Here is a 15,897-nt window from a genome sequence, read left to right on the forward strand (position 1 = left end):
TGATCTTCCTGAGATTTTACTTAAATGATGTATAAGAGCAGCTGAAAACTAATATTCATACAAATTTCCGCTCCGCACGGGCTCTTGGTTTTGTGATACACTACGCTTGAATTTCTAAGCTTTTACGTGACGCGGTATTTACATGACGGCCTAGAGAACTGTCATGATGGTTTAAAAAGTGACTTATTTCGGGGAACTTGGCTATCTGAATAGTTCATGTCTTAGAAAAAGTATTATTTTAATGTTTTAGAGTTCCTCGTGGGATAAAATCACGCTTTTGTAGCAAAACTCAGTGACAGATGTTTCTGTTGGTTTCCGGCCGCCATGTTGGTGCCCATACGGATGGGCACCAGCATAGCGTCTCCATACAAATCTCTATAAATTTGGTAAAAAATTTCTACGCATATCTCGCATAAGAAAAATTGCTGTGACCAGAATTTTGGCGAGAGTCTTTGCATATTTACCTTCTTTCATTTCCCAGATTCTGGACTTTATTTATTGACCGGTTTTGATTTTTATTTTGATCTATTTTGAATTGCGTGAAACTGAAAGCCAGCAATAGGATAATCTTGACCGAGGTCGTGGGTACAGACCGAAGTCAAGATTCTCCCATACAGACCGACTAAGTCCGTTTATTATATGACGCAAACAAGAACAATTTAATCCGTTAAATGTAACTGGTTTGTACTAACTGATATTTTGCTTGCGAACGCCAATGAGCTGAATTTAATTCTGCCAAAGTTTGCTCGTCCTCTTTACTTTTGTTTTTTCTCGTCATGTTTTTTGGCACTGCCATAAATAAATATTGTTAGATGACAATAGTCTATGATTTTGCATTTTAGTTTGCAACTTTTTCACTGCAAAACATTACAGGTCTAGATGCCGGTCTAGATGGGAAAATCTAGAGTGCTTTCAATATCGATTTCAGCCAATCAAATTCGTGCATTTGGTAGTTCCCAGTCATTTTGAGACAGAGCCATATAATAAAACGTTCTTTTTTTTCGAGTTTATGGACCTCGACTCCGGCATCTAGACCGGTAATGTTTTGGAGTGACAAAGTTGCGAACTAAAATGCAAAATCGTTGACTATTTTCATCTAAAAATATTTATTTATGGAAGTGCCAAAAAGCCTGATGAGGAAAAAAAGTAAAGAGGGCGAGCAAACTTTGGCAGAATTAAGTTCAGCTCATCGCCGCTCGCAAGCAAAATGTCAGTTAGTCAGGTTAGTACAAACCAGTTACATTTAACGAATTAAATTTTTCTTGTTTGCGTCATATAATCAACAAAGTTAGTCGGTCTGTATGCGAGAATCTTGACCACGGTCGTGTATACAGACCTCCTGCTCGGCTAATAAGAGCTAAATACAAACTAGAGCGAGTTGTTCCCCGTGCATCATAGGAGTCCCCGCATGATTAAGGAGATTCATGTTAATATATAAGGTGTAGATATATTTATGTACAGAGTAAATCTCAGTTGAATTGCGAGGTGCGCGAGGTGATCACTGGCAAGACTTTCTTCGGAAAGAGAACCTTCGGCGTGCGAAGTTTGTGAAGTAGTTTGTGAATTCGATTTCTCAGACAGAAAAATTGGCAATCTCGATGGTAAACCCAGTGTCGACAACCAGGATAGCAGCGTACAGACTTTATCTGTAACCAGAAATCAACAAAGCACTAAACTGTTGACTCATAACCTTTCTATTACATGTTCATTCGACCAGCTGGTGGAGGTTCGACGTATTACCAGATCTTACTATATTTTTCCAGATCTTAGCTGCAAGCTAACTGACTTCAAACAGACATATCTACTTGTGGGATCCTGCGATGACCTTTTAATGTAACCAGTCAGTCACATCATAACCTCACGATCGCCAAGAAGATTCAATATCTCGCCGAGAAAAACTCTTCGTCTGCTCTCCCCCCCCCCCCCCCCCGTTCCCCCTTCCCCCCAGCAAGGAACTTGCATTTAGATTTGGATGTTTCGTCTATTTGGATATGAAAATCATTTTCATTGACCAACTGATGACCCGTGCTACACATTACACATTCATTGCTGGTTACTTACTTACAATTGTTGTTTGTTGTTATTTTAGATGCCCATCCGCAGACCGTTATTTCTCGGGTCACGTGGTTGGATAATAACACTTTGGTTAGCGCTGGTCACGACTGCTGCCTCCGTTTTTGGTCCATAAAACATAACTAGGTGTTATTGCACCCTCCCCTCCCTTGCATTTCTCATGTCTTGTCTGTTAATTAAGTCAGCGATGGTTATTGTGTGCTAATTCCTAACAGTGATCACGTGCCTTTTGTGTTGAACAATCGGAGAATACTCCGTTCAACCTTCAAAAAGTCAAGTCTCCGAATCAAAGTCTGTCATTTATCTCCCCCCTCAATCCTTGTCTTTGTTGTCCAAGAGCTCTTCAATGCTTTGGACAAGGATGTGAGCGAGAGGAGAGAAAATCTTTGTGCTGTTATAGTGTAAAATGTAGATAGTGAGCGCGGTACTTGTACTTGTAGTGTATTTTGATAACGGATTATTCACAGGAGTAACATAAGGTCATGCGTAAAGTCATTTCTGTCCTCATATGACATTGTTTTTTGTTTTTTGTTTGTTTGTTTGTTTGTTTTTTTGTTGATGTTTTTTTCTAATTGAGTTGAAGGGTACTCCACACTCACCGAATCAATTAATTACAAGCACGAGAAGTCCTGTTATGAAAATCAAACAATAGTCACCTGGGCAATATAACAGACAAACAGTGTTGCGCAAAGAAAATATCTTAGTAGTATATTTTCTATCGGGATTTTGTAATGTCTTTTAAAGCTAGATGTTGAAGATTGCATTTTGGAATTATTTCTATCAACACTTACCAAAGTAATTGCATTTAATAAAGAATGTTATGTAGGACTTGGCTGGTTTTGTAATAGTCTATTGGGATTTGCCCTGGAAACAGACTAACTGATGAAGAAAAATGCAATGGGGGGGGGGGGGGGGGAAATAGCGTTTGGCAGATGGAGGAGTATGTGGGTACTTACTATTTGTCAGAATAAACCGGTTGGGATGACCGTTGTATAATGGTAAGGGTTTTTCCAAAATCAGCAAACCAACCGAACGAGATGGCGCTCACCATTTGCAGTTCGATTTCTCGTAATTGTGTTCGGTTGATGAGGGACTGGAAACTGGAAAATTTACCAAATAGTAAAGAAATTTCCGCCGGATAAAGAGGACAACCTCTGAAGGTAGTCTACAATTTCCGAACGGATTTTCCGTAAAATTACTGTTCCATTTGACTTTCAACCGAAATTTCCGGATTTTTTTTTGCGAAATGGTAAGCACCCTGTATTTCTGTGACGTTTGCCCAGTCCCATCACATTTGGATCAATTATTGTAATTTGCATGATTTATGAATTGAGTTCAGCGCGTGTTTAGAGGGGCGTTTGCTGAAACGCTGAACCACTGTCGCATTATCCGACTTGGCAAGTCGAACCTATGTTAGAGTCGAACCAACTAATTTGAGTCGAATTTAATTGCAGCAAACGTCGCACCATTCATGCGCCTATTTCAAAACTAATAGGTTCGACGAATTAAATTCGACTAAGATTCGACGTTTCCCTTGGCCTTACTTGCATTCGAATTCCTCTCGGACAACCTCGGGGATTCAATGAATACAACACCAATGTTCTCGGACATCGAGGCCAAAACTTCACCACGGCTGCCATCGCGATTTGAGGCTATGGATAAATTTTGTGTGGACATACGACCAGATTGTTCTGTTCCATACTTAACATAAAAAGAACATTTTCCACATTCGGCAACAATCGTTCGCCCGATTCACGCTTTTCTTCACAGCTTTCTTCGGGGTTTCTGCGCCGTCCAAGAAGAAGTTTGACCATCCTCAGCGAAAGTCTCCACTGCAATGCGCTGTCATGTTTGTTTACATTTTGCTTCGTTCCTATTGGATAGTTATCTGACACATGTGAAATGCCGACTTGACACCTCACGAGGGGCGGAATTCAAAAATCAATAGCTCGCGTGCAGGCTCACTTTTCCTCGCCCCATTCTTCTCGCCGGCTCGCGGTTGCAGCTCCGCGACAGGTGTCACAGTGATTTGGGTATCCCCGTGTTTTGGGTACCCCCTTACCCAAATCCCTGTCTCATCCGAGTCCGCATTTATAACGACATACAAAACCGGATTCACGCGCCAAAGTTCGTTGTGTGAACATGCGCTTAGTGCCTATCCATAACCCTTGAAATGCACGTCATTTTCAACAAGAAAGGCGCATTCTAAACCTCGGATAGTTCGGCGATTGAATAAAATCAATATGCGAGTGGGTACACTGAGATACGGTCGTCACGCAATATGCAGGTCTCAAGCTGTGACTAACCTCTGTGTATGTTGCCTGTCTGAAATAAACTTTGCCTCAGACTTGTTTATTTATCGCTCTTTCCTTGATTATCTCTCCTATTACTTCCCTTTCCAATGTGCCTGCTTGTTATTGTTTCTTTAATTCAGGGTAACCAAATCTAAAAGGCAAAGCAAACTTACAAAGACAAAATTAATTCCACTGAGGAAAGGACTAGATCGAAATGCTGAACTGTAAGGCATACCCAAATCCCTAGTGATATGGGTATCCCTGTGTACGGTGTTTGTTTGTCATCGTTTCTTTACCTCAGGTAGCCAAATCGACCGAAGATTAAAAAGGCAAAGCAAACTTTCAAAGAGGAAAGGCGTTGAAGGAGGGAAAGGACAAGAAATGCGAAAAATTAAGGGATACCCAAATCCCTAGTGATATGGGTGTCCCCTTCTGGACTGTTTCTTTGTTCTCGTTTCTTTAATTCAGGGTAGCCAAATCGACCAAGGATAAAAAAAAAAAGCAAAGCGAAATTACGAAGACGAAAGTTCCAATGAGGAACGAGGACTAGATCGAAATGCTGAAGTGTAAGGGATACCCAAATCCCTAGTGATATGTTTATTCCCTTCCAGAGTGTTTGTTTGTTTATCGTTTCTTTGATCCGGGGTAAACCAAATGAACCGAACATTAAAAGGCAAAGTAAACTTACAAAGACAAAGGTCATTTCAGTAAGGAAAGGACTAGAAATGCTAAAATGTAGGGGATACCCAAATTCATAGTGATGTGGGTATCCCCTTACAATATGTTTGTTTGTTATCGTTTTTTGAATTCAGGGTAGCCAAATCGACCGAAGATAAAAAGGCAAAGAAAATTAACAAAGACTTCACCATTCAACGAGGAAATGATTGCAAATGTTAAAATGTAAGGGAGAGCTGAATATTTGGTATATGTAAATCTTTAGTGATACTGGTATCCCCGTCCAATACATGACTGTGAACCGAGAACATTCCAAACGAGAATACAGCTTTACAAATCAGCAGTTTATTAGATACTCAATCTAATATAATTATCGTGTTTTTGAGACGCGCCCTATGAGAATATAATAGGCGTAAAGGGAAATAACCAGCTGTTAGGTTGGCTATAATAACAAACAAAGAAAATATAATCCAGTAATCAATGTTGAAACTTGGCTTTATAATGTTAGGGAAAGTACGAGAAATGACATGTCGTATGCCCTGATGAAAAATGAAATGGTCGAATGCTCTGGGCCATACGATCAAGCTCGTCCTTGGACATTTTTAAAAACGATTGAAAACATATCTTTTTAAAATCGCCTATGACTGTTTATAATTTTTGTAAATCTTAGTTACATGAGCCGTTTTTTATTTTTGTATTTCTAGCACATTTTATCCTTTTTATAAATCTTTGTTTTAGTTTATGAGCTTCTTTTTATATGTAAAGCGCTTTTGAATATTTCATAGTATTAGCGCTATATAAAATTTAATAATAGCAAACTTTATTGAGCACTTTTCCATACAAACTTGAATCTTACATGTATCTGGTAAAAAATTCAGAAATTCTGTTGTTCCTTAAGTTTTCGGTAATTATAATAGTAATAATAATATCAAAATAATAATAATAATAATTTATTATCATCATCGTCATATCATATATGTCATGATATCATGGTTACTACAACTAATGCTAATACTACTACTACTACTACTATTTTTTTTTTTTTATAAATAAGGTATATACAAGGTAAAAGTAAGTAAAAGAAATAAACTATTAAAACCTATTTCAACAGTGTTTACATAATGGCTCCCTCCTGGGTTTCAACGTCAATATCGGTATAATACAAGATAAAAGTAAATAAAAGAAATAAACTATTAAAACCTATTTCAACAGTGTTTACATAATGGCTCCCTCCTGGGTTTCAACGTCAATATCAATGTTCTTAAAGTCACAAAAGGCTTTCCTTCTAGCTCTTGAACCTCTTAGGCAGATTAGTGCGGATCTCAGTAAAGCGAAGGATGTCCTTGCTCTTATCCAGGAGATTGTTTTAGCATAATGTTCTCCTTTCTTGATGGAGACCAGCTGCGCCAGTCTGGAATGGTATTGCAGGCACTCGTTTCCCATGCCGCCTGTTGACGTGAAAATAAGGGGTGTAAAGGTTCCTTGTTCGATATCCAAAACCCTCCTCGCGTAAAGACGCTTCTTCTCGTTCTCATGATTGCGGTATATCTGTTGGAGCTCTAGGTCCCTATACGAATCAGCATTAGGGTGACAAACCCTCACGTCAAAGAATGCTGATCGTTGGTTCTCCCAGAACCCGCGCGCATGAATATCTAATCTCGCATCTGGAGCTCGATTAGAACCTCTTCCCAGCTGTTCACCCGAGATGTCTTGCAGGACAGGCTCAATCTCAACATCGGTACAAACCATATTAAGGAGTTCGGCTTCTAAGTCCCTCAGCTCATTGTGACGTTGGGTAACGAACCCACCTGTCTTGCATATCATTGCGTGGTCCACTGTAAAAGCATCACCGCATACACAGGTGGAGAGGATATCATCGACCGGCCAATCGTAGCGTAGTTTGATTGCATCGCGGAACTCTCTCTTATTTAGATTGAAACCCATTTCGCGAAGGAGGAGTACCGTCAGCCAAACAGATGACCCTTTTTCCGCAGCAAGGTCAAGTGCCTGTTGGACTTTCTGTGGGGCTACCCCTCTGATATGCTCTGCCCTGTCTTGGAGCACCGTTGCTCTCTCACTCCTCATTGCCTGTTGTAGTGGCTTGACCAAAGAATCATCCGGCATCTGATGGGATTGAGCCACGATCTGTTGGACCAGCGGGATGGTAACTTTGATGTATAATTATTATTATTATTATTATTATTATTATTATTATTATTATTATTGTTGTTGTTCTTGTTGTTCTTGTTGTTGTTGTTGTTGTCATTATTATTATTATTATTATTATTATTATTATTATTATTATTATTATGATATCCTTAGTCGACCGATCATACCCATATTTCCAGTGACATGTTATGGGTAATGATAGGAAATTTCTAGTTTCACCTCATAATATTGCCTGAATACGATAATTTTTTCAACCGTTTTCAGTAATGATATTATGGAATCTTTGTGTCCTCTGTAGTACAGAGACAGTTATGTACTTACTATCAGATTGGAGTCTCGGCAAACCCATAGTCAAAATCGAGTTCACAAGAAGGAGAAATAAAATCACTTTTTAAACCGACGCAGTATTTCACCGGTTACGTATGTTATACGGTTGGCGATCATTTTCACCGTTGGGCCAGCAACTGTCTTTCTGTCCCATCTCAAGTGCTTCGGGAAGCGACGAGCTAATTGTTATTCCAAGGCACTTGACAGGGTTTCTGAGGCTTGTAATTGTGCGTTTAAGCTTTGATTGTCGCCTTCTTTTTCTGTGGTAAGCTCACGGAAAGCTAAATAGCCTCTTTTACCGCCTCGACCAAGGTCTGCGAGTGCTTCTTCGCTTATTTCACAAGCTTTCTTGATGATCGTTTTAAGCACGCCCTGTTTTTCTACCTCGTCGATCATTTCCTTGGCTTCCTTCTGCGCTGCTGCTTCATCTTCCGATTTACTGTTTTCGAAGAAAAAGTTAAGAAAAGTATAGTAAGGCCCTTGCACGTCGAAATATCGTTTACTGGGTTAGACAGACAGACAGAAAGACAGATAGACAGACGGACGGACGGACGGACGGACGGAAGGGTGGATGGATGGATAGATAGATAGATCGCTTGTGCTACTGCTAGTACTACTGTACAGTTCACCATGACATTAGCTGACCCTAATTTTTGCTGCTTCGGTTTTAGATGGTGTGCCATTAACTATTCCGACGACTTGCATTTTCTCTGTTAAAACCAATATAACAAAAATTGACAGTAAATTATACTACTGAAAAGACGAAGTACAAAAAACTGAAAGGTCGAAAGAAAAGAAGACTGACCTTAATCTTGGATCTGCGTCGCAACTTCATTCCTTCCTCTTCCTTTTCTTATTCTTCTTCGTTCTTTACCAAAGGACTGACAGATTCCTTCAGCACCGTCTGATTTTTTTCCACCGTATTACACGAGTCAAGACCCACCTTTTCTTCAATTTGAGTGTTTCGGTTGTTGAAGTAATACAATGAAAAAACAATATTATCTTTAAAATAAATCTAAACTGATCAGAACGCGTAAAGTGTGCGAAATGAGAAATTTCCTATTAGTTTGTGTAAGGGGTAATTTTCTTCCCTACCGGCAACGATCAATGATCTCATCACATTTTACAACGTTACAGTAGTATGACAGGTGCCAGTTTAGCCAGCCCCACACCCCCATTCAAGATGGCGGCCAAGAAAAGTTCGAGAAAAATTACGTCATAAAAATTTCACCACATGCCGTGACGTCATGCCTGTTTTTCGCCCCCAGTGGTTGACCGCGTGGGGGTCTGGGTTCCATGGGGAGGTATCGCTGACGCCACGGTTGGTGGGGGGATGGCTGACGTGTGTGTGGAAAGTTCTAGAGCGGGGCTATCGTTAGCGCGCGCGCGTAACCCTAAGAACTGACGTGGCTAGTAAACCCTAAGAACTGACGACGTGGCTAGTAAACCCTAAGAACTGACGACGTGCCTAGTAAACCCTAAGAACTGACGACGTGCCTAGTAAACCCTAAGAACTGACGTGGCTAGTAAAAGCTGACGTGCCTAGTAAACCCTAAGAACTGACGTGGCTGGTAAAACCCTAACTAAACCCTAAGTGGTTAAACCAAAGTTAACCCTAACTAAACCCAAGGTGGCCGTGGCTATTAAACCCAACAAAACCCAAGGGCTGACGTGGCCCTAACCCTAATGGGTAATCAAAAGCTCAGACTCTCACTACCTTCAAACCTGAAATTTATTGTTTTTCTTATTAACAAGCCGGAAAAAAGGTTTTTTTTTTAATAATAAAGGTCATCTAACAACAGCAGTGGAAGAGACAATATTTTTCAAAAAAGAAGATGGGCTCTTTTAATCCGTGAAAATGGGGCCCTTCCTTTAAGATGAAAAGGCTGTCGAGGTCCGGCGGTCCCACAAAGAGAAAATGACACGAATGATCGGCCAGTTTTACTTCGACGATCAATAGTTGCCTGTCCAGTAATAAGTCTTGGCGTTCCATCAGCTGGAAAATGTTCCAGGCATCCTGTCTGGCTTTGACATGAGTCTGAAGATCGGTGATGTGAGTCAAAACGTTTTTTAGGAAGGGGCCGCATCTTAATTTTTCCAGCTGACCCAGGCCCCGGCGTTTTGGGCTGCGCAGAACATCCTTCAAGAGTTTGTAGTTGTTATAGTGTTCCCTCGACTTGGTGTGCTTGTAAAGATTATGGTGTTGCAGTATCACTATCATGGCAGGCAACGTGAAGCCTTTGTGAGCTGGAGCCGAAACGATGGCACACTACAGTGGCTTTAACATCTCGTCCAACGGCTTACCGTCTGTCTTCAAAAACCCGATTCGCTCACCGTCTTTTTGTCTAGCACTCAACGTGCTCTGAGCCGACATGGTCTAAAAGTACTGATTTGACGGCTTTGTTTTTACTGCAATATAAAAGTCACACTTCTGTTGGCGTCATTGGTGCTGACGCCGTACTCCCCCCAAAAAATGAAAGAGTAAATTCTTCACACCACCACTACCACTACCACTACCACCACATTCGCCACCACCACCACCACCACCGCCATCACCACCACCACCACCACTACCACCATCACATTCACCACCACCACCACCACCACCACCACCACCACCACCACATTCCCCACCTCTATCGTCAACCATGTATAAAAATAAGGCTTAAACTGGCTCCATTTATTTTGAGTCAAACTAGCAAGGAGTCATGTCCCTTTATTGTCGATATTGTCATAGACTATTCTCTCGTGCAGACAGTAGAATTCGTCACGAGAAACATAGTTGTCAAAGCAGTAGATCAGAAAAATCACGAGAAAATGTCCCAAAGATCCCATTTCTTACTGAAAAGCAGAATGGGTTCCCAAATGGAATAGAATTTGGAGAAGCGTTTCGGTTCAAGACCCCCTCCAGTATTTTGATCGTGGGCTCTTCTGGTTGTGGCAAGACTTGTTTTACCGAATCGTTACCCTTGAATCACTTGTTTGTGAACCCTCTTCCAACGATTCATTATTGCTACGGGGTGTGGCAAAATGTATTCCGAGATATGAAAGACGCTGGTGTACAATTTCACGAAGGGATTCCAGAGTCAGGCCATCTCAAGTCGTGGTTTCCGAAAGGTGGAGTTCTGGTGTTAGATGATCTCATGGCGGAGGTAGGTAGGTGAAACTTTATTTATGCAGGGTGGCCCATTCAGCACAGTGGCTGGTATCCAGAGGGGCCCTGCTAAATACAATTTCTAAAAGGGAGGTGAAGACAAAGAGTTGTTGGATTTATTCACCAAACATTCTCATCATCAAAATATCACCGTGTTGTACCTGTGCCAAGACATGTTTCCACCAGGGAAATACGCCAAGAGTATTTCCAGGAACGCCCACTACATCGTAGCCTTCAAGAATCCACGAGATCAATTAGGCATGAGGAATTTACTGCTTCAAGCCTTTCCCACTTGCTGGCAAGACATGATGGACGTGTATCAAAAAGTGACCGAACGACCGTTTGGGTACACGGTCCTAGATTTACATCCCGCCAGTGATGACAGGAAACGCGTGTTTAGTCATCTCTTGACGCACGAAGGATACCCGCGCTGGCATCGAAGAAAGAGGGAGGATGTTTGATCATGGACCAAAATGGTATATTAAAGAGCACTTCAATCGACTGGGCTCCTTTGAAGCACACAGTCTTAGGAGAAGATCGACGAGAATCATGGATGATTGTTCAACAGATATTTTTGGCCCCGTGAAGATAACAATGATGGAAACATAGAAGAGGAAGAGGGGGTGGGAGAAGAGGAGCCTGAAGAGGAACAGGGAGAAGAGGAGGATAGTAGCATCTCCGAAGAGGAAGAAGAAACGGGCGACGATGAACCAGATCCGTGGAGTCCGTTACGTCAAAAAGCCGGGGAAGATATCGAAGAATCCTACCTGAAAGAAGTCCAGCAGTTCCTGGATAAGGGAAATCCCAAAACTATGCCGAAAATGCTACTTTTAATGCCCTATTACCTGCAAGTAGAAGAAGGCTACGGAAGACTTACTTAGAGCGTCTAAAATGGACTCACCGTATCAAACTCGACCCAATACACCGTCATGAAGACTCTTCGACGCTTTATTGAGGAAGACGACATGGATTTTGACGAAGCAGCCGAGTCAGCAGTGGAAAAACGAAAATTCCTGCTAAACAGAGTCATAAAGAAGAAGTTACTCCCCGACGATGATGATGAAGAGGAAGTAGAAGAAGAGGTTGAAACCTGAATTAGCCCGGCGATTCTTATAAGAGTGTGTGATTCCAGGGTTTTAGTCATTATTTGTAAGACACCACACATGCAAGATGAATTGCTCCAATCAGCTGTCAGGGAATGACCAGAAGGTAGTCTGTAAAAAGGCCTACCACAAAAATTATTATGCAAAGAACAGAGAGCGAATCCAGGCCCGACAAAAAAAATTTCGGGCAGAGAACGTCGGGATTCTCAAAACCCGTCGTAAAAGATGGTATGAAAACAACAAGAAACGACTCGCCAGCAGCCAGAGAGCCTATTGTCAACAGAACAAGGAGCAAATCAGAAATTACCGAAGACAATACTGTAAAAACAACAGGGAACGGATCAACGAATATTGGAGAAAATATTATGCTAAGAATAAGGAACGGATCAGGCAAAGACTTCATGACCAAACGCAAAGAAAACTAGGCCAGAATATCTTGCGTTTTGGGGCCTGGGACCAAGAATCCGAGAAACTGGAAACGAGTCTAGTTCCCAACACATTGTGGAATACCGACGGTCAAGACTTAAAATTATAATCAATTCTCCCTTTGGAGTTATTATTATTCAATAAACGTTATAAAGACTCAGACTCTTCGTTTTGTTTATAACAATTTAATGACATTACTGTGCCCGCACTCTACTCACCTGGACGCTGGGGACATCTGGTAAACCGCTGACGGCATCCTTAACCACTTTAGTCCCCAGGCATTTGTCAGGTTCCACTCCAGAAGATAGCCAATTACAGTGGAGAGTGGTGTCATTTTGCTAAGAGACATTGTGAATAATGTAATGTTTGTTTCGATTGTCTTGTATATTACGACAGTGGATCGTCAAAGAGCGAAAATCATTGTACATGGTTCGAAGCTCATTTCCGTAATGGTCTAAAAATCACAGTTTTGGATGACAATCTGAGCCAAGCTCAGTCAGCGCAGATGGAAGAATTTCTCGATTTCTTTTAAAGCGAGACATGGGTCACACACCTGGCCGCTTTGTCAAGCTAAAGAGTAGTAAACCAAGTCAATAAAATAAGAGAAAGAAATGACCCAGATTCCAGTCTCTCAGGTCAACAACGCCGCGCGCGCCAGCGGAGGGCGTCATCTCGAGGTGAGCCAATTGACATTTCTTACCAAAACCGCTACCCCACCTTGGGTTTAGTTGGGTTTAGTTGGGTTTAGTTGGGTTTAGTTGGGTTTAGTTTGGGTCAGTTCTTAGGGTTTACGAGCCACGTCGTCAGTTCTTAGGGTTTACTAGCCACGTCGTCAGTTCTTAGGGTTACGCGCGCGCGCTCTAGAACGTTCCACACACACGTCAGCGATACCCCCCATGGGACCCAGACCCCCACGCGGCCAAACACTGGGAGCGAAGAACAGGCATGACGTCACGGCATGTTGTAAAATTTTGATGACGTCATTTTTCTCGAACTTTTCTTGGCCGCCGTCTTGAATGGGGGTGTGGGGCTGGCTAAACTGGCACCTGTCATACTACTCGTTACGTATTATTAGGCTCCTCAGCTTTGACTGGCTTATCTGAAAGAAATGCAAAAGTTTCGTGATTCATCAGTCTAATCAAAGTCGATAGGACACGAGGGAGAACTGTTTAGTTCTTTTAGCATAACTCATTGACAATCTATAAAGCAAATCAATATTTTGATGTGCAAACTGCAAGGATATACGAAGTTCAAACCACATTTTCCCTTTCATGTTTCTATCGATTGTTACACGGCCGCTGTCATAAGCCAATCAGATTACGCGTTTCCCTTGTGGCTAACATCGCTAACATACATACAGATTTGATTTAAGAGAAGCACAAAATATCGTTTCTTCATCGTTATAATGTATGTAGTCCTTCTCGAGGTCAAGTGGAGATGGACGGCATCTATTGCAGATAAAGGAGAGTAAGGCTACTTGAATGGAGATTCACAATTTCCACATACGCTCTGAGCCATCTGTTCCAAAAAACAAGGATGGTAAAAACAATTTAGCACAAACAGTAGCCACTTGAATTGAATATATGCCGACAACTCAATGCAGAAGATGTACCCAAGAAGCATGCATGGCAGTGAACATCAAACTTTCTTGCCATTTCAACTGTATCCTTGAAATAATCTGGCCAGTAGTGACGCTGCTTGATCTTTCTGACGGTATTGTCTCTGCCTGCATAGCCAGAAAAATCAGCGGAGTGGCATTCCAAATCCCAAAACCCTCGATTTCTCGTTTTCTGTTATCACCAATCACCAATCGCTTTCTGTTATCACCAATCGCTTCAATTTTGAACCATCTCTTCTTTTATCAATATAGAACAGGCAATCTGTCTGATCATCGTATTCGAAGTTTTTGCAAAATTTTCGCAAAATTAGCTTTTCGTTTTTGGAAAACCCTGCCGAATATTTCTGGCTTTTGAAATATTCTAAAATATTTCTATATTTTGCAAAATCCATCCTTCCAACATTTTCCGTATTTCCCGCGAAAATCCACTCAAATCCCGACTCGCATCAATGACTTAGACACGTGGAGAAAGTTCAAGGGAATAGAGACCTCATAGAGGGGATGAGGTAGAAGGGAGGTTGGGGTAGAGGCTAAGTAATTCATATCCCGTTAATGTTGGACTAAATATTTTGTATCCCGTAAATTTTTCTTTAGTCAAAAAACAATAATTTTACTACAAAGATCTCCGAGGACATTCTCGGTGTAATTTAAGGCATAAATCTCTTTTTGTTAGTTTTATTTCAGCAGGAGCCCATCTCAGTCCTTTCCGAGTTGAATGGTGAATGGCATATTCGGTCGATTTGGCTACCCTTAATTCGAACTAAAGAAACGATAATACCTAGTCATATTGGACGGGGATACGCATATCACTAGAGATCTGGGTATCCCCTACATTTAGGCATTTATAGTTCTTTCCTCCCTTAAATGAATTTCGTCTTTCTAATTTTATTTTTCCTCTTCGTCTTCGGTTCATTTGGCTACCCTGAATTAAAGAAACGAGGACAAAGAAACACTCCAGAAGGGGATACCCATATCACTAGGGATTTGGGTATCCCTTAATTTTTCGCATTTCTTGTCCTTTCCCCCTTCAACGCCTTTCCTCCTTGAAAGTTTGCTTTGCCTTTTTAATCTTCGGTCGATTTGGCTATCCTGAATTAAAGAAACAATAACAAACAAACACTCTGAAAGGGGATACCCATATCACTAGGAATTTGAGTATTCCTTACATTTCAGCATTTCTAGTCCATTCCTCATTGGAATGACTTTCGTCTGCGTAAGTTTGCTTTGCTTTTTTTATCTTCGGTCGATTTGGCTACCCTGAATTAAAGAAACGAGGACAAAGAAACACTCCAGAAGGGGATACCCATATCACTAGGGATTTGGGTATCCCTTAATTTTTCGCATTTCTTGTCCTTTCCCCCCTTCAACGCCTTTCCTCCTTGAAAGTTTGCTTTGCCTTTTTAATCTTCGGTCGATTTGGCTATCCTGAATTAAAGAAACAATAACAAACAAACACTCTGAAAGGGGATACCCATATCACTAGGGATTTGGGTATCCCTTGCATTTCAGCATTTTTAGTCCATTCCTCATTGGAATGACTTTCGTCTGTGTAAGTTTGCTTTGCTTTTTTATCTTCGGTCGATTTGGCTACCCTGAATTAAAGAAACAAGGACAAAGAAACACTCCAGAAGGGGATACCCATATCACTAGGGATTTGGGTATCCCTTAATTTTTCGCATTTCTTGTTTCTTTTCCCCCCTTCAACGCCTTTGGTCTTTGAAAGTTTGCTTTGTCTTTTTAATCTTCGGTGGATTTGGCTATCCTAAATTAAAGAAACCATAACAAACAAACACCCTAGAAAAGGATACCCATATCACTAGGGATTTTGGTATCCCTTACAGTTTAGCATTTCTAGTCTTTTTCGCCCTTGAATGAATGTCGTCCTTGTAAGTTTTCTTTTTCTTTTAATCTTCGGTTCATTTGGCTACCCTGAATTAAAGAAACGAGGACGAACAAACACTCCAGATCATGTAGATCATATTAAAGAAACCATAACAAACAAACACCCTAGAAAAGGATACCCATATCACTAGGGATTTGGGTATCCCTTACAATTTA

General features: G+C 41.1%; 3 protein-coding genes across 3 annotated transcripts in view; 2 read left to right on the top strand and 1 right to left on the bottom strand.

Moving 5' to 3' along the window:
• Nucleotides 1-2,901, top strand: part of LOC110056909 (WD repeat-containing protein 1-B-like) — a 48,162-nt gene extending 45,261 nt beyond the window's left edge. The window contains exon 16 of the mRNA XM_020763464.2: nt 2,090-2,901. Within this exon, the coding sequence (XP_020619123.2) occupies nt 2,090-2,199 (110 nt within the window). The 3' untranslated portion in view covers nt 2,200-2,901. The remainder of the gene's footprint in view (nt 1-2,089) is intronic.
• A 2,952-nt stretch (nt 2,902-5,853) lies between these two features.
• LOC149117931 (uncharacterized) lies at nt 5,854-7,210 on the bottom strand. The gene has a single exon (XM_089287851.1). It carries the CDS (start codon nt 7,164-7,166, stop codon nt 6,258-6,260), a length of 909 nt encoding a protein of 302 aa, XP_089143977.1. The 5' UTR covers nt 7,167-7,210; the 3' UTR covers nt 5,854-6,257.
• Nucleotides 7,211-10,212: 3,002 nt separating this feature from the next.
• LOC149117932 (uncharacterized) lies at nt 10,213-11,177 on the top strand. Its single transcript, XM_089282217.1, has 2 exons — nt 10,213-10,690; nt 10,782-11,177. The coding sequence occupies exons 1-2, from the start codon at nt 10,247-10,249 to the stop codon at nt 11,151-11,153; spliced, it is 816 nt and encodes a 271-aa protein (XP_089138343.1). The 5' UTR covers nt 10,213-10,246; the 3' UTR covers nt 11,154-11,177.
• The last annotated feature ends 4,720 nt before the right edge of the window (nt 11,178-15,897 follow it).

Source organism: Orbicella faveolata, unplaced genomic scaffold (genome assembly GCF_042242905.1).
Source record: "Orbicella faveolata isolate gen_17 unplaced genomic scaffold, um_ofav_v1 contig_1, whole genome shotgun sequence".
NCBI lineage: Eukaryota > Metazoa > Cnidaria > Anthozoa > Scleractinia > Merulinidae > Orbicella > Orbicella faveolata.

What these genes read in the sequence shown, in the direction of transcription:
- LOC149117932 (XM_089282217.1), top strand. Translation starts at nt 10,247, where the DNA reads ATGTCCCTTTATTGTCGATATTGTCATAGACTATTCTCTCGTGCAGAC. An exon ending in TAGATGATCTCATGGCGGAG is followed by an intron (nt 10,691 to 10,781) that starts GTAGGTAGGTGA and finishes AATTTCTAAAAG; the next exon opens with GGAGGTGAAGACAAAGAGTT.
- LOC149117931 (XM_089287851.1), bottom strand. Translation starts at nt 7,166, where the DNA reads ATGCCGGATGATTCTTTGGTCAAGCCACTACAACAGGCAATGAGGAGT.